Source organism: Coenobita brevimanus, chromosome 26, assembly GCF_032717465.1.
Source record: "Coenobita brevimanus isolate Jiangsu-jjx chromosome 26, ASM3271746v2, whole genome shotgun sequence".
NCBI lineage: Eukaryota > Metazoa > Arthropoda > Malacostraca > Decapoda > Coenobitidae > Coenobita > Coenobita brevimanus.
In genome coordinates this window covers 38,629,263-38,648,358 of record NC_136979.1, presented here as the reverse complement: position 1 = coordinate 38,648,358, position 19,096 = coordinate 38,629,263, and the positions used below count along the sequence as shown (strand labels likewise).

The window sequence follows — 19,096 nt, the reverse complement described above, 5'->3', positions numbered from 1 at the left end:
CAGAAATATAAAGTGTGAGGGGTTTTATGAATAATAAATGACAGAGTACCAAGAGCGAACTAGCGCAAGTGCGGCGGTCAGACGCGCTCATAATTTTCATTGCTTTCACAGTGGGTTTTTTTTTGAAGTATGGATCCCAAACTACTTGAAAATCATAGAGTAGTGTTTATAGTGTTAATATCTGGCTGTGGTAATCATATTACGGGTTGTCGGGAAGTGTAAAGTGGAGACTTCGTTACCCAACTTCAGAGGTCTCCACAAGTCCTACGGTAACTGACGAAGGCTCAACAAACATTCCAGGAAAAAGCTGAAGGTATGTGCCATAAGCATATATAATTTTAATATTCTAGGACTAATAACTGATTTTTGGCAAATATTTTTTGAGAGTCTGTCGGAGCCCGAATAACCCCGCGGCACACGCAAAACATCGGTAAACATGCCCGCGGTGTAGGGGTTAATAGAAAAATTTTAAAGCATCTTTCTTATCACGACCTTTCTTCTGATCGTCAGTATGGGTTCCGTCAGGGACACTCCACTGGTGATCTTCTCACCTACATTTCAAACTCCTGGTCATCCTCCTTTCGGGACATTGGCGAAAGCTCTGTCACTGCACTTGACATCTCAAAGGCTTTCGATCGAGTCTGGCATAAATCTTAAATTTCCAAGCTACCCTCTTACGATTTCTATCCTTCTACCTGTGCCTTCATCTCTAGCTTCCTTTCTGGTCGTTCTATAGCCACTGTTGTAGACGGCCATCGTTCTTCTCCGAGATCTATTAACAGTGGTGTTCCTCAGGGCTCTGTCCTATCACCAACTCTCTTCCTTTTATTCATCAATGATCTTCTAAGCTGTACATCTAACCCTATCCACTCATACACTGATGACTCCACCCTTCACCTTTCCATTCAGTTCCCGCAACGCCCATCTCAGCAGTTACTTCAACAAACGAGGGATGAGGCTATGGCACACCTAATGTCTGACTTGGCTCGTATCTCTGACTGGGGTAAAAATAACCTGGTAGTTTTTAATGCATCAAAGGCTCAGTTTTTACACCTATCAAGCCAACAAAATCTTCCACAGGTATACCCACTCATGTTTAATAATATTTAGCTTAATCCTGCATCATCCTTGAACATGTTTGGGGTTTCATTTACTCGGGACTTATCTTGGAAAGATCATATTACATCTCTCGTAAAATCTGCTTCCAAGATATTAGGTGTGCTAAGCCGACTCCGTTCCTTCTTTATCCCTACACAAATGTTGACTCTACACGGGGGTCTTATCCGCCCCTGAGTGGAGTACAACTCTCATGTGTGGGGAGGTTCCCCACATACAGCTCTTCTCAATAGGGAGGAGTCAAAAGCTTTTCATCTCATTAACTCTCCTCCTCTTACCGACTCCCTTCAATCTGTCTCTTCGCCACACTGTTCCATCTTTATCTCTTTTCTATCGCTACTTCAATGGTCACTGCTCCTCTGAACTGTCTTGTATGCATTCCACCTCTACGACAGGTGCGTTGCACCCGTCTAGCAGCAAACTCTCATCCCTTTTCTGTCCAACTCTCTAATGCAAAAGTTAACTGTTACTCCCAGTCCTTCATTTATGAAACAGGTCAACTCCAGAACCGTCTCCCTCTGTCTGTATTTCCTGCTTTCTATGATCTCCAGTCTTTCGAACGCACTGTGTCAAGGCATCTCGAAATGATCGAATCTTAAATTTGGCTCTCTCTTGTATTTTTTTTTTTTTCTCTTTGAAGGAGCAATTTTGTGGGCTTGCAGCCCTTGGCTCCTTCTTCATTAAAAGAGAGAGAGAGAGAGAGAGAGAGAGAGAGAGAGAGAGAGAGCAAGCAAGCAAGCTTAGTGATGCCACACTCTCGGCAAGAAGTGGGTCAAGGTCGCCATCACTGTCACGTATGTCCACAAACTTCAACCTCAGCTTACAAGGTAAATAAATAAGCCTTCCATCTATCTATTGCCAGATGCCATAATCTCATAAGGGATGGCCATTTGACTTTGAGTTATTGGTTTTACGGGGAGGCGCACTAACCCTCCACCAACCCACTTGTTGACACATAGGGAGCACGTATGGGTTGGTTATATGGTTACCACCCAGTGTTGTAAATGGTTTCTTGGCTTACAGGAAACCATTTGGCTTGTCACTCAATGTAAAGCCACCTGTAAAGGAAAGAAGAGCAATAAGAACTGACAGGAAAGATGGGAGATATAGGAAGAGAGGAGGGCAGGCACAGAAAAAGAATGATAAAGGCTAAGGAAGAAGTAGGCACCACTACATCAAGTGAGAGGATGATGGTCGCCACCATCTACAGCCAGTTTGTACAGTAGTTACCTGGGTAACAGTACTTTAGCATAAAATATGTAAACTAATATAAAGATTTATTTTATAATTTTTTTTTTTTTTCCATTACCAAGATCATGCTGGGTTTATGTGATCATCAGGAAACAAACAAATCACAAAGAGTGAATAGTCTGGACGTGACAAAAAACATACACTATAGTAGGACTCGCGCACGCTCGCGGCCGTGGCGCGGCCCGCACCTATGTACAGTGTTGCCACGTTTTCTATACCGTTATCTCTCTCTCTCTCTCTCTCCTGGCGGGAAATGTGAGCCACCCTGAGTACTTTTGATTCTTTTATAAGTTATTTATAATTGTGCTTTCATTTGTTAATTTGGTTTTGTCATATTTAGTAGTAGATGGAGTGTCAAAGTTACTGTCTGCTGAGATGTGGGTTTGTTGGGGTGGTGGTCCAGGGGGGAGGGGAAGTGTGAAGGGGGATTTGACCTGAGACACCCAGGAGGGATTAAGAAGGGAGGAGAGGGGAAGGGGGGGCTGGATTCACCTACCACGTGGTCAGTATTAGAAGAGAGAGAGAGAGAGAGAGAGAGAAATTACGTGTATAGATATATGTGCATCAATAGGAACAATGTATATCAGTGTGTGCAGTATGTACAAAGGAACAAATGAATACAAAGAAGGCAGTGACAGACCTCTCTCTGTCTCTCCCCCCTCCCTCTCTCTCTCTCTCTCTCCTGGCGGGAAATGTGAGCCACCCTGAGTACTTTTGATTCTTTTATAAGTTATTTATAATTGTGCTTTCATTTGTTAATTTGGTTTTGTTATATTAAGTGATGCCGACAATGCATTCAATGCATGCCTCTCTCTCTCTCCCTCTCCCTCTCTCTCTCTCTTGGGACATTGAATCTCCTCATTCTCCCTTGGGACATTTATTTTAGGCCAGATGGATGTGTAAGTATTGCCACTCACAAGAATTACATGAATTATTTCTTTTACTTTGGATATTGGCATATTTCTTCTTTTTTCAGGCTCATTATCTTATATCCATAACTGTGATATTATTACCCACCCTAAAACTACGCTAAAAACCATTAAAAGTGACTACAATATCTTTTAGCAACACTGTACAATATGTGTGCCATGTTTCTGTGTTACTGTATAAATATTTTATGCATAATAAGATTACTGTTGATTCATCCATCAAAATACACAAGTGTAAGTTTTATTCATCTGAATTTATCGAATTTGTGATGCCTTGTACATAAATAGCTTCCGTTTCACATCGCAAGTTGGGGAAACGTGGCACCATTGCCAACAGGTGCTGGCCACACCCCCGCCGCAAACAGGCGGGAATCCGACTATACCCCTCACACTACAGGAGGGGGAGCTGTCAGGTCGGCATCGGGGGTAAACGTAGTATTTACACTGGGGGGAGGGGTCGGTAAAGAAGGGGTTAATTGAGGTGCTCCCTACAGAAGTGAGGAAAGTGACCTGGAGGTCGGAACTGAGTTATCACTTGCACCGGTCTGGAACTGGTGTATAGAGTCTCTCTGTGTAAAAATTTGCCTTGATTTGGAACCAGAAAGGTCTTTATGGGCTATATTCCTATAGAAATGCATAAAAAATAAGATGGTGTAATCCTCTCTCTAGCCTCCATGCTGTAGTGAGGCAAGAGGCAAGGGAGAGGACCGCAGCCAATGAGCGACCAGCTCAGTCTTGTGCGCCTTGATGCAGTAGTGAGGCAAGGGCTGACCCAGACTCCACGATACCCCCAAGTTCAACTGCTGTTTTCTCATTTTTTTGTTGGTGCCACTTGCCTCACTTCTGCTGGGAGAGCCTCAATTTCAATACCCACCAAGGACATTCTGTGTCCTTGTAGCAAGGATGATGATTTCTGTCCTGGCAGGCGTATGTCGCACCTGCACCCCAGAGTACCCATCTTCGGCAAGCTCATTCGTTAGGAACCGATTCAGCTCAGCTTTGAACACTCCATCCTTTACGAACTGTTGGGAGAAGGGAAAACATGAGATTTCTACATGACATGAACTTGAAAAATCAATGTTAAGAGACAGACTGTGCAAGCAAAGAAAGAAAACTTATTATAAGTAAACTCAATTATCCACTGGCACATCATCTGGCATACATCATTATCCGTCCAGGAAATGGCTGTCTATCTATCTATCTATTGCCAAATGCCATATTCCCGTAAGGGGTGGCCATTGACTTTGAGTTATTTGTGTTACAGGGAGGGGCACTAACCCTCCACCAACCCACTTGTTGACAAGTAAGGAGCACGTATGGTTTGGTTATATGGTTACCACCCAGCGTTGTAAACGGTTTCTTGGCTTACAGGAAACCATTTGGTTTGTCACTCAATGTAAAGCCACCTGTAAAGGAAAGAAAAGCAATAAGAAGTCACAGGAAAGAAAGTACTAGTCAAGGCTGTATTTAATAAAATTCGGCAGGAAGCCTCAAAATCAAAATCATTCATCTCTTCACGCAAACACAACTTCCTGGCAGCTATACTCATGACAGAATTCTGGCTCACAACCGATGGCTTCATTCTGATCGAATTTCTTATCTTTATGCCCCTCACCCATTTTTTTTCATGTTCAACATTCATTAAGCAATACAGTACTAAGATCGAGGATCAATTTCAGCGCCATCAATAACAAAATGTTACGGTACTTTGATGTATCCACATTTGGTAGTCTTTCCTAACCTGAGTTTACCTCACTGCAGATGGCCTTACTGTATTTCTTTCTACTTTGTTACCAGTATATCCCTATCTCTCTCCTTTTTATTATGTTCAATGTATATCCCTTCTCCTCAACATATTTCATGCCATTTACTGGGTATTTAATCGCAAAAGAGATGACAAGACATCCCCCCCCCTCTCCTCCAAGACTGCATTGTAACCATAATATCAAGATGCAGCTCCACTTTCGATGGAGTTTATCTACTCTGTTGTCTTCCCTGTGCTTATGCATGTCCTGCCACAACCACATGGGATTTAGGATACAAAAACCCTCACTGGCAGACGAAAAAAGATGTATTTCAAATAGTTTTGGCGACAGCTGTCGCCCTCTTCAGTGGATCTACAGACCAAGAGTAGTACATACAAATACTGAGAAGCTGGTTATATGCAGGGCAAGGACACCTTTTCCCAACCACACCTGATGTGACCTCACCAGACTCTCCCTCTACTCTGTCCACTCTCTGGTATGTTTATCCCCCCTCATGCCTTCTGTTTAATTTGTCACTTATGCCTTGCCTGTCTCTCCTGATGCTTGGTTAGGTCTGCCTATCCTCCTCCTGTCTTCCTTGCTAACCTCTCACCCTGCCTAGCTCTGACTCTGAGGGACGAATATAGTGTACAGTATAGTACAGCACAATGACATTTTAGTATGCTTATTACATTATTTAAAAGTGTTACTCTATGTCTGAACAGTTAGAGTACAGGTATTGGGTTATACAGCAGTTAAGACCCCCCCTCTTTTGGAGGGGTGGGTGGGGAGTATGTTAACATTCATCAGCAAGTCAGCTTCTGTCACCCCCTTGGCTGCTAAACACTGGATAACTGTGAACTTACTGTACCAACATAGCACACGTTATTCTCATTTAAATTTATTTTCTGAAAACTGTTTGGGCATATGGAGAGGACGGGGATGATAATTGGGTGCAGAAGGTGAGAAGTGTTAATATTGGAGGAGAGGTTGCGAGGGGTAGACCGAGAAGGAAGTGGGACGAGGTCATTAAGTGTGACCTCAGAGTTAAGGGACTGAACAGGGATGCTGCCACAGATTGTGCAGCATGGAGAGTTGCCATTAGGTGACCAAGGCCGACGCATGCAAGCATGTTGGAGCCTTCAAAAATGAACGAACGAATGAATGAGAAGTAAATGAGAACATTGTAAAACTACTTGAAAACTTACCATATACAAAGAGGGAACTGTTACAGTTGTACTACATAAAGACTTGGATAAAATTAAGATTTAGAAGGGCATGCGTCAGGGATAAAATTTCGCCAATATTATTTGCAGCATCCCTTGAAAGTATTATCAGGAAGCTAGACTGGGAAAACAAAGGAGTAAACATAGATGGAGAAAAGCTAAATCATTTAAAATTTGTAGATGACATTGTCCTAATCTCAGACACTGCAGAGACACTGCAAGGAATGTTAAATGACCTGAAGAAAGAACGTCTCAATGTAGGGCTAAAGATGAACCGGAGTAAAACTAATTCTCATACACCAAAGAGCGTCATCAGAATTGGAGAAGAAATTCTTGAAGACGCCAAGGAGTACCATTACTTATGGCAAATAATAAAATTAACGAAAAACCATCATAGTGAAATAAGAAGATGCATTACAATTAGGTGGAAAGCTCTCAGTAAGCACAGAGACATGTATGAAACAAAATGTCTATAACAAATATTTAATTCCAGGTAGGCCTATGACGTACGGTTGTGAGACCTGGAAACTAATAAAATCAAAGGAAAATAAACTAACACGTTCTCAGAGAGCAATGAAAAGGTCAATGTTGGGAATAGCTTTATAAAACAGGAAAAGATCAACTTAGGTGAGACAGCAGACTAAAGTCAAAGACATTGTAGAAGTTATAAATGAACAGAAATGGAGGTGGGCAGGCCATGTAGCAAGAATAAGGGATAACTGATGAAGCAGGCTGAATGACTGGACACTAAGAGATTGTCAGCGCAGCAGATAAATGCCGGACAGGAGGTGGATAGATGTGACTGAAATCTGCAGGGAAAACATGGCAGACACAGGCTCAATCAAGGAATTCATAGAGAAGGTTGGAGAAGGCCTTTGTTCAGCAGTGGACTTGTAAAGGGTGATGATGATTTATATATAAACATGTAGGTCTGAGGGTAAAGCCTTCCAATAGCAGCATTCGCGCTGAGTGGAAAATCTGCCAGACACCACCAGAAACTATGTCTCATTTTCATTTTGACGGGCTATGGGGGTCTTAGTTAAACTTCAGTGTTCTTTTTCTGATTGATATTTACGATATTGGTTAAGCAAATACCTTTAATAAATTTGTAAATTATTCTTACCTGTGCTATTTCACCCAAAATATCGCCTAAAAATTCGTATATTTATACATTCTTTCCTAGGAAGGTTAGGACAGTATCTGTCAATAAGACTGTTTTTGGACTGCAAGAAGCAAAAAAGGCGTATGAATAATGACATTTGTATATAATTTGACTTGTACAAAAAATGGCTAATATGGTCTATCCATAATTTAATATTTATTAGACTCTAAAATGTTACAACGTATCGAAGCCTGGCGCTGCCAGATGTACGAAGCAAGCCAGCTGATGGAGTAGGTCACAGAGCGAAGAAAGACAACTGTTTTGGTTTGCTTAGAAAACTTGTTGTACATGAGGCAGCAGCTAAATATCGACAAGCTTTTTTGAAGTGAATTAAGTTTTATTCTTACTCCCAGGGAGTTTAGTGTGTTACCGTAGTATGAATTATAATCAACTATTATTGTTGGATAAAGATATACATATATATTTCTATGCATGCATAAACCTGGCTGCATCCGCTGTGACATATTTGTTATATTACTATATTTTTTCATGTTACATTGACAAAGCACTGTTTTATAGAGAAGAAATAGAATATTTACATATTTTTACAATTTATAAGATGCATGAAAAAGGCCATTCAATCATTGCCCGACGTGATTTTTTTTCCGTCCAAAAAATTAAAATACTGGTGATATCTGGCATTTCTCCAGTCATGCAAACACTCCTATTAGACTAGGTCAGCTAGATCATCTGTAAACACGGTGCTGTGGGCACCAAGGCAGCTTCCTTATTACCCCCAAACAGATAGGCTATTGCCTAATTTCCTTGTTCTATTGTTTTGTAGTCCAAAATTAACAAGCAAATATCTTTGATGCATGTTATTCTTCCAGTAGCACAACTGTTGGAAACTGTAAGACAAGTGGAACTGCTGTGCTCAGGTGGTAAAGATTTACGGCTGCTACCTTTTATCTTCCTCAACTTCAAAAATCTGTCCTGTTAGCTACCACAGGAGCCAAGGGTCCTCCGACATAGACTACAATCAACTTCCTAACATGGCTACATGTGAAATACCCAATCTCGATCATAAAATCACCAACTGGGCAAAGGTGCAATATACAGCTTCCAGTTACCGGTAGGCTTTTCTGTTCTGGACACCTCCACTTACAAGTCCACATTAGACCTCTCTCGGAAATACAGGAATAAGCTGTAAACCTGGATATACTGCCAGGTTAGTGAGACACATGCACCTCATGCAAGTGAGCTTAAAGGATGATATTTATGAAATCCACGATAAAATGACAAAGGCGTGTGATACAGGAATAAGCTGTAAACCTGGATACACTGCCAGGTTAGTGAGACACATGCACCTCATGCAAGTGAGCTTAAAGGATGATATTTATGAAATCCACGATAAAATGACAAAGGCGTGTGAAATTACTGTGAATCCTCCAGTAACCTATACTATTGCTACCAGATCATTCCGACCTGCCTCTAGATTCAATTCACATATAGTGCACCGTACTCCTAGCTCGTTTCAACCTGTTAATACGTCCAAGACGACAAAATTTTAAAGAATATTCCTGCATTCCCTGAACTTCTATCCATAACAAAACACGCGCCGCCTCCAACACGAACACATGTGACGACAATGCAAACAACCCTGTTTAATACTCCATTTAAAGAAGAGCCTTTACTTCCAACATTAAGCTCAATTCACCCTCAACATCTCCCATGTTTGCTGACTAATTAATGTAGCATAAATAATCACCTAAACGAGTAATAACACAGTAATTCTACGTTACCTTCTTCTTTTTGCTGATCGGAGCAGCCATCTTGACGGAAAGGTTGAACGTTACGTACTGACTAAGAATTTTCAAATTGGAAAATATTTCATGATGTCTAGGATCCTATAAAATTAAAAGACGTTTACATTGATTTTTATGTGTTATAAATAAAGACAAAAACACAAATAAAAAAAATGCTTCCATATCAAGTGGGAAATGCATATCTTCATTTGTCATTCAAAGATGAAGATCAATGAAGATCAGTATTATAAAAAATAATTACTTTATTTCCAAGTGCGTCAAAAAAGACCCCTTTAAATAAAATAAGCTCAAACTTTGTAAGTGTGGTGGGAGTAGCAATATGGCGTCAATGCGTCTGGGATCACATTAGGCTACAGTAATATCAAGGTTGTGTACACATGGTTTAGAGCTGAAAACATTATCAACATTACAACGAACTTTTATCGTCATGGAGGGTCTTGGTGGGGAGAGAATGTCGTCTTCACAGAGGGAAGAGTTGATGGATCAGGTCAAACAGCAAATAATAATCGCGAATACACAGGAGTTACTGACAGTGAGTTATTACATCATCGTACAAATTGACATGAACGTGCACCTCAAACCCTTTCAAGCAATACATAACCATGCATTTGGGGACAATATAGGAGGTCCCATTCATGTATGTTAAATTTTTTTTACAAAAATCGTTTCATCATCGTGAAACGTGTTACATTCAGATTCTACTGAAATAGTATATAATGAAGGTTAGTCAGTATGAATATTGTTTTCATCAGTATGGTTAGGCAAGATCGTCATATATTTATCATTAAGTTTTATAATTTAGCTTACCATTTAACTTACCAAGGCCACCCCAAAGCTAGTCTCGATGAGGTGGTCGGTTCAGGATCGGGGCAGTAAGCCTGCGCTGGCTCATATATAGCCCCCCTACTTGCCTAAATAGTGGGTCAATTTTGGCCTTTAAACTGTTCACTGTATCGGCCATTACTGCTTCGCTTGTCAGATTATTCCACTCGTCCACCACTCTACTTGAAAAGCAGAATTTCCTCACATTAATGAACATAAGACGAGAGGATAACTGCAGTTGGCTCATTCCAGGCAGCTCTTATAAGTTACTAAACTGCTAGAATAAGACAGGGATAACAAAGAGGAAGGCTCTCCTTGTCATATTCTAGTAATTTTGTCACTCTTGTAGGATAAGGCTGGGAGAGCCTTCTTCTTTGCTATCGTTGTCTTATTCTAGTCGTTTAGTCACTCTTGTAAGAGCTGCCTAGCATGGACCAACTAACCTAATACCAGTGTGCATTTTTGCAGCTATTTAACCCAGTAACTTTAATAATTTAGTTAATTAAATATGTTAATAAATGCAATACTGTATTATAAATGAGAGATCTAAGATTTTCTCTGCTTCCCTTCCCCACAGAAACTTGGCGAGAAGTGTTTCACGAAGTGTATAACTAAGCCAGGGTCTTCACTTGATAGTTCAGAACAGGTGTGTATCCAGGTGGCAGCGGAGTTCTAGCCAACCAGTCAGGCAAGAGTTGAATTTAACTCTAATGCTAGTAGCTATAGCATAACAATTATTTCATCTCTTAGTACCAGGTACCATCACAATATTCTTCATCAACTGTAGTCTTCAAATTTTTTAGTACATCATTTTGTGGTAGGTGGTGGTAACTATCAACTTACTTGTTGTAGTGCTGCCAATTTCTTCATTCCCCTTCCATATTGTGTCTCAGGGTCTCTGTCTCTGCCATCCTCTCTTCCTGCTGCTCCCTTTCCTTGCTATCAGTTTTTATTACAGTACCCATCTTTCCACGTCAGGTGGCTCTGCACTTAGTGATAAGCCTAATGATTTCCTGTAACCATTTATAGCAGTGGGTGGTAACCATGTAACCAAATTATGTGGTTAAATGGAGCTTGCTATAGGCTTTGGTGCCCCTGTTAACTGGGTAAAGGGATGCAAATGTGTCATCCAACCAAGAACCAAACCTCCTTACAATTCCCTGTGCCTTGCAGTCAGCTGCAGTGAAACATCAGTTCACTGACAGGATGGCCCTGCAGCGGTAGTAGCCTGCCTGTGATTGATGGGTCTGCTTGGCCAGACAGACTGGGTTTGATTGGCAACAGCAACAAGAACTATTTTAATTTCTTAATATTCCTCCACTCTGCAAGCTAGTTTTATTGATTGGCCCTTGATTGGTGATAAAAGATGAGTAGGTAAGCTTTTAGAAAGAGAAATGGTGATTTAATAAGTACTATACTGTATCAGAAAATCAGTGCTGAGTGAAAAGCTGGCATTTCAAGTTCATGGGATGTATAGTAATAAGGCAGGGCAAAGCATTTTGACATTTTAGATCACATGGTATGGAGGGGTGGTACCAGTAGTACTGTTCTAGCCGGGTGGTAGTATTTGATAGAATTTACAATAATCTATTGTGGTGTTAGTAGTGTCAGTGTGATGGTACTTTAGATACCTCTTAATTATGAAAGTTCCTTTGTCTCAGACTTGCATTCTTGCAGTTTATTTCTCATATCTCAGTGGCATAAAAAGATATTATTATTGTTTTGCATCCTTTCCAGAGTACTTATTTTTTTTTACCATATTCTGCTGTTACTGGTAATTTATTGTAACAGTTCTGCATTGACAGAGTTGGAGAAAGAACAGAGGAATTAGTTGGAGAAGAACAGGGAGGCTTTAGGAAGGGAAGAGGTTGTGTAGATCAGATATTCATTCTCAGATCTTTAGTGGAAAAGTTTCTAGAGAAGGGAAAGAAGTTGTATGCGGCTTTCATGGATTTGGAGAAAGCATATGACAGGGTGGATAGACTAGGATTGTGGAAAGTGTTAAGAATATATGGAGTAGATGGGAAGTTGTTGAATGCTGTGAAGAGTATGTACGATGGTGCAAAGGCTGCAGTGCGTGTGGATGGTGAACTAAGTGAATTTTTCTCTTTGAAAGTTGGGTTGAAACAGGGATGTGTCATGTCTCCATGGTTGTTCAATCTGTACATGGATGGGGTAATAAAAGAGGTACAAGGTAGGGTAGTGGATGTTGGAGTGGCCCTGGTGAGAGAGGATAGTGTTTGGAAACTCCCTGTGCTGTTGTTTGCAGATGATACTGTGTTGTTGAGTGAAGACGAAGGGGAGCTGCAAGGCTTGGTGGATGAGTTTGGGAGAGTGTGTAAGAAACGGAATCTAAAGGTGAATGTAGGGAAGAGTAAAGTGATGGTCTTTGAGAGAGGTGAAGTCAGTGAATGTACAGCGAGGTTGGAGGGTGAGGAATTGGAAAATGTGAGTATGTTTAAGTGCTTGGGTAGTGTGATGAGTAAGGATGGAGGTTTGGAGGGTGAAGTGCTTGAAAGGGTACAGCAGGGAAGAAAGGTTGCTGGTTCTTTGAAAGCAGTGATAAGAAACAGGGAAGTGAGCATGGAAGTGAAAAAGTTACTACATGACAGTATTGTGATACCAACTCTAACGTACGGAAGTGAAGCTTGGACGTTGTTGGAAGGACACAAGTCAAGAGTGAGAGCAGTGGAAATGAGTTATTTAAGAGGAGCCTGTGGAGTCACATGGAGAGACAGGCTGACGAATGAGGATATAAAGGAGCGTTGTGGTGTTGATGTGGATGTGATAGGAAGCGTTATGAGGAACACACTGAGGTGGTTTGGCCATGTGGAGAGGATGGAGGGTGAAAGACTGACGAAGAGAGTGTATGTGAGTGAGGTGGAGGGGGAAAGAGGGAGGGGGAGGCTGAGGATGAGATGGAGGGATGGGGTGGAGAGGTATATGAGAGAGGGGGGTGTGAGTTGGGAGCAGGGCAGTGAAATGGCGGGGGACAGGGCGACTTGGAGGCGATTGTTTGTGGCCACCCCAAACGGGACTGAGGCGTCTGGCAATAGATAGATAGATAGATAGTTCTGCATATGAAGATGGAAAGATATCAGTAACAGTTTTAGGCCATGCTAAAGTGAAGACGACTATAACAGGTAGGCTAGCATTTCCACTGATTCTAGGCAACATTTTGGGTACTAAGGCATGGTGTGAGGGGTTAAAATGGATAGTAAGAGGTCCTTGATAAGGAGTCAGAACGGTATTACTGTGTGCATGAAATATGCAGATCAGTTTTTAAACAGAATTACCACATTAATGGTAACTTTGTCCTCAGAGTGACATGGATGCCATGTGTATGTAGCCACCCCCTCCTATAAGACATCATCATAAGGGATATACTGTACCTAACTTCCATGTTATAAACTGTGCCAATGTTCTTCTTGAAAGGAGTACATTTCCTACTTTGCTGTGCTTTTGATACTGCATCCTGTAAATTGTGACTCCAACAGAATTCCTTCATGAACTTTCCCAGCCCTTATGTTCTCCATTCACCAGCATCATATATTCCCAACCCCATCACATTGTCAGTGTACATCCTCATCCTCAGTTCCCTTTCTCACACATAGTCCATCTCTTATTTGTCATTCACTCCATATATCATTACCATCATCATCATCAACTGGACCTCCTTTCCCACCTTAGGGCAGGATGAGGAGTAGCAGTGTCCAGACAGCCCAAATTTGCCCAATCCAAATGGGTCACGCATCCATTCACTCACCCTTCAAGCCCCTGGAATCCTGGCCCTATCTGAAATGCCAAAAACATTCTCCACGTTCTGTAGCTTCATGCAAATGTATCCAATAGAGTCAGTCCGGATGCTGTCACGTTATAAAGGGGTGCTAAATCCCTGATCAAGCACATCTCCTCACAATATCCATCCAGCCAGTTCGATCTCGTCAGTCCTCTAGCCTTACCGACTTCCATACCTCTCTTCCTCACACAGTCATCCACCATATCCCTCCACCTTCTCCTTGGCCTACCTTGCCTCCTCCCTCCTTCAAGTTCGCTCAGATATACCCTTTTCACCACTCTGTTGTTATCCATTCTCCCCACGTGACCATACCATCTCAGTACACTCTCTTCGATTCTGGTGTCCACAGACTTCCTTACTCCACATCTTTCCATCCATCCATTCAACATCCAATCCTACATTGCCCCATGAGGATTGTAGGAGGCTGGGGCTAGGCAAGTTGGTCCAGACATTTAAGATGAAAGTGACCAGCCTCACTCATCCCTGAGTGGCTTTATATGAGGAATAAACCCCAACCACTCCTTGGACCTAAACCTTCACTGGCTCAGTCCGATTGAAACCCTGTAATTACCCACTAAACCATCAGGTGCCAAAATTTGGTTATATGGTTACCACCCAGAATAGTAAATGGTTTCCTCGTGTACAGGAAACCATTTGGCTTGTCACTCAGTGTAGAGTCACCCACATTTTCCAATTCCTCACCATCCAACCTCGCTGTACATTCACTGACTTCACCTCTCTCAAAGACCATCACTTTACTCTTCCCTACATTCACCTTTAGATTCCGTTTCTTACACACTCTCCCAAACTCATCCACCAAGCCTTGCAGCTCCCCTTCGTCTTCACTCAACAACACAGTATCATCTGCAAACAACAGTACGGGGAGTTTCCAAACACTATCCTCTCTCACCAGGGCCACTCCAACATCCACTACCCTACCTTGTACCTCTTTTATTACCCCATCCATGTATAGATTGAACAACCATGGAGACATGACATATCCTGTTTCAGCCCAACCTTCAAAGAGAAAAATTCACCTAGTTCACCATCCACACGCACTGCAGCCTTCGCACCATCATACATACTCTTCACAGCATTTAACAACTTCCCATCTACTCCATATATTCTTAATACTTTCCACAATCCTTGTCTATCCACCCTGTCATATGCTTTCTCCAAATCCATGAAAGCCGCATACAACTTCTTTCCCTTCTCTACTGTAGAAACTTTTCCACTAAAGATCTAAGAATGAATATCTGATCTACACAACCTCTTCCCTTCCTAAAGCCTCCCTGTTCTTCTCCAACTAATTTCTCTGTTCTTTCTCTAACTCTGTCAGTAAGTATCCTACCATACACTTTTCCTATTATACTAAGAAGACAAATGCCCCTATGATTACCATACACTTGTTTTTCCCCTTTTCCTTTGTACAAGGGAATAATTATACCTGACTTCCAATCCTCTGGGACTCTACCTTCCTCCCAGGCCAATCTACACATCTTCCACATCCATTCTACTACTATCTCTCCCCCATGCTTCAGCATTTCACCACACACTTCATCAATTCCTGGGGCTCTCCCCAATTTAACTTTCTTCATTGCTTCCACAACTTCTATTCTACTGATTTCTTCCTGTCTTCTCAGCTCCCTCCTTCTCCCAGCCATTCCCCAGCCACTTATACTTGCATTACTTCCATCCTGTACAATATATTCAACAGTTCCTTAAAGTGTTCTCTCCATCTGCTCACTTTTTCTCCCTTCTGCACTAGTAATCTACCATTTTTATCTTTCACTCCCCTGTTAACCTCACTTCCACCCTGTCTTGCTCTCTTCACCTCTTTCCAGAACATTTTCTTACAGTCCCTCCACTTTACACTCCGATTCCTTCCAAATTCCTCATCCATTCTCTTCATACTAATCTTTTCACCTTTCTTTCTTTCTACATATAACTCTCTCTTCCGCCTCTCAACTTTTTCCACTCCCCTATTTCTCATCTATTCATTGTATGCTTTCTTCTTTTGTGCCACAGCCTGTCTCACTTCTTCAGTCCACCACGCTGTTCCTTGCACCCCCCCTCCGTCTTCTCTTCCTCCCACACACCACATCACATGCTGCACCTATTTCTTCTGTAAATATCCTGCACACACCTTCCACGTCCCCGATCTCCAATTCATATTTGCCCAATCGTCCCTCCATTTCTCTCTTATACTCTGCCTTTTTCTCATCCTCTTGTAACCTTTCCACTCTCCTTGCAACCACTCCTTCCTCTCGTCTTTCCCTTCTTCTATTCCTCCATCTTACTTGAATCCTAATTCTGGCCACCACCAAGTAGTGGTCAGAAAGTCCACTCCCCCAGCCTCTATAAGCTCTTGCATCCGTCACACATCTTCGCATCCTTTCATCCACACACACACAATCAATCATTGCCTTCCTTTCATTCAGTTCACCACCCACCCTTCTCATCACTTGCCATGTATACCTGTGGATCATTTTATGCCTGAAGAGGGTATTGGCTATCACCAACCCCCTCCCAGCACAAATGTCCACTAATGCACTGCCATTCTCATCTATCTCAGCAGGCACACCCCACTCACCAACTATTCCATCCACCTTCACATTCCCTACTTTACCATTCACATCACCGATCAAAAACACTCTCTCATTCCTTCCAAACTTTTCCATGCACACCTCCACATTTGTCCAGAACTCTTCTCTCACTCTTCTAGCACGATCTTGCTTGGCACATACACACACACACACTCAGCTTTCAAAACACTTTCTTATAATCATCTACAGTACAAATAATTTTCCACCCACAGAATGCAAATTACTGTTTACATTTATTTTTATTCCAGAAATGCCTGGCTATGTGCATGGATCGGTATATGGATTCTTGGAATCTTGTCTCTCGCACTTACACAAATCGACTGCAGCGTGAGAAGAACCTTCAGTAATAAATATGTTTTATAGAAACAGCAATATTATTGAAGGCCTTAAAATAGTAGCTAGAGAAAAGAAATCTTTACTCGGACAACTAGGTTGCATAAAGTGGGGGGGGGGGAGTGGACTTTAGTATAATACTGAAGGAAGTTCCTGTACCATGTCAGACCTAAAAAATCTATCTATCTATCTATTGTCAGATGCCACACTTCCATAAGGGGTGGCCATTTGACTTTGAGTTATTTGTTTTATGGGAAGGGGCACTAACCCTCCACCAACCCACTTGTTGACACGTAGGGAGCACGTATGGTTTGGTTATATGGTTACCACCCAGTGTTGTAAATGGTTTCTTGGCTTACAGGAAACCATTTGGCTTGTCACTCAATGTAAAGCCACCTGGAAAGGAAAGAAAAGCAATAAGAAGTGAGGGGAAAGATAAACAAAAATAAAAAAGTACAGTTGCTCCCCTATTCATAAACTTTCATTTTTAAAGCTGTTAAATTATCATTTCAGTGACACCTACAATATGCTATATACAGTTGTTATGACTTGGAAATTCATACAGTACTTTTGATCAAATTTGCATGCGGTTGGTACAGGGTGTCCGAAAAGTTACTGTGCAGTGGAAAAGGTTTAAGTAAAGTTTAAAAGTTTCTCCTACAGCAAATGCTAGAAACGTCCCCCAGAGGCCTGAAGACATGTCTGCACACAACACTGCCCAACTTACAGGTCTCGTATGCAATACTGTACGTATAACTTCAATATCATTACAAATTTCTCACTGCAAAGTAACATTTTGGACACCCTGTACAAAACATATTTCAGTTTCTTCCTGAGTTCATAATGTTTACTAGTGATAGTTTGCTTTTGGTGCAGTGTAAGTGAAGTTAATACTGTCCAATTAAAGTCTGTAAATTTGGGAGCATATGTACTAGCTGCAGCTAAGAAGAAAGTCTGAGTGATTGTAAGTTTATATCTGCTGTATATAACTACTATTTATACATACTTTTACTGTATATAGTTCAATAAGGGTGTACATCCCTTACCATCGAAAACATCAGATCATTCACACAGCATAGGCTGTTGAGCCTCATTTAGCTTTTCACAGGTACTTCAGTAGATGTGGAGCTGAAGTAATTTAGTCTCGTTTGTTCCAGTATTAATTGCCCTTATTTTTAACAATACATTTATATTAAGGGGGAAATGTGTAAGTTTCATGTGCTAAGATACACTATGCATCCTTTTGTGTCTCATATTATTCAAAAATTTGTATACTGCCGTATTCCAGGGATTATAAATCAAATTTCAGTAGTAACAGTGGAGCTTTTCAAAAAAATTTACCTTTAAAACAGAACTTAATGCTGGCTGTTTTGCTCAAAACAGAAGTTAAAGCTGTATGTCTGTTATGAAGCCGTTTGGTTTAACTGTGCAGTGGATATCATGTGGCACATAATGTCAACAGAATAAGTACAAACACATCTTGCAAGGTAAAGATCTTTAATAAGTAACTACATTTTGCTCTACAGTACTGAGCTGTCATGTGCAGGTAATTTGAAAAAGCTCAGTAGAGCAAAACATTACTCAGCATTTTTTTTTTTTTTCCTGTGCTGTGCATATTAAAATAACCCCCCCAAAGGCATTAATTGAGTGATTAGGTTCTCTCCTCAAATACCTGCCTTTTTTTTCCAGTGTTTATGAACAGTATACAACTTTCCCAAATAAAGTAATGGAATGCACCAAATATTCATTTACAGGCTAAAGCAGTTGATATTGGAGGCAATGAAAAAATGGTATGCAAATATTATTGCTTGTAAATATACAATATAATTTGTTAGTGTTTTAGTATGGTATTATTGTGCAGTTGTGTAATGTGGCACCTGATTATTGAAGTATATTGCTGTATATATTAATTTTTTAATTTCATTATTGAACCTTTTGCCTTTTGTAGGATATATTAATTTCATATATATATATATATATATATATATAAAATCTGGTCTGTAAAAACATGCACGATACAGAATAACATGGGTGACTCTGGAAGTGTGTATGTATATCAATACTGTGTTGTCTACCCCACAGTGACTTTTCTCCAGTGTTCTGCAGCAAATGGCCTTCTGAAAATCTATCTATCTATAGCCCGACGCCCTAATCCCGCAAAGGGTGGCCGCAGACAAAACGCCTCCAAGTCACTCTGTCACCCACCATTTGACTCCCCTCCCCCCAACTCACCCCCCCCTCCCTCATATACCTCTCAACTCCATCCCTCCACCTCATCCTCAGTCTACCCTTCCCTCTCCCTCCCTCCACCTCACCTACATACACCCTCTTAGTCAGTCTC

General features: G+C 41.2%; 2 protein-coding genes across 2 annotated transcripts in view; one reads left to right on the top strand and one right to left on the bottom strand.

Moving 5' to 3' along the window:
• RpS3 (ribosomal protein S3) overlaps positions 1-9,213 on the bottom strand; it is a 51,487-nt gene extending 42,274 nt beyond the window's left edge. Inside the window, exons 1-2 of the mRNA XM_080268181.1 lie at positions 9,172-9,213; positions 4,171-4,318 (exon numbers count right to left, since the gene is read on the bottom strand). Coding sequence (XP_080124307.1) covers positions 4,171-4,318; positions 9,172-9,201 — 178 coding nt within the window. The 5' untranslated portion in view covers positions 9,202-9,213. The remainder of the gene's footprint in view (positions 1-4,170; positions 4,319-9,171) is intronic.
• Positions 9,214-9,535: 322 nt separating this feature from the next.
• On the top strand, positions 9,536-18,663 carry LOC145394090 (mitochondrial import inner membrane translocase subunit Tim13). Its single transcript, XM_080268063.1, has 3 exons — positions 9,536-9,727; positions 10,595-10,663; positions 16,671-18,663. Exons 1-3 carry the CDS (start codon positions 9,623-9,625, stop codon positions 16,767-16,769), a joined length of 273 nt encoding a protein of 90 aa, XP_080124189.1. The 5' UTR covers positions 9,536-9,622; the 3' UTR covers positions 16,770-18,663.
• Positions 18,664-19,096: the final 433 nt, after the last annotated feature.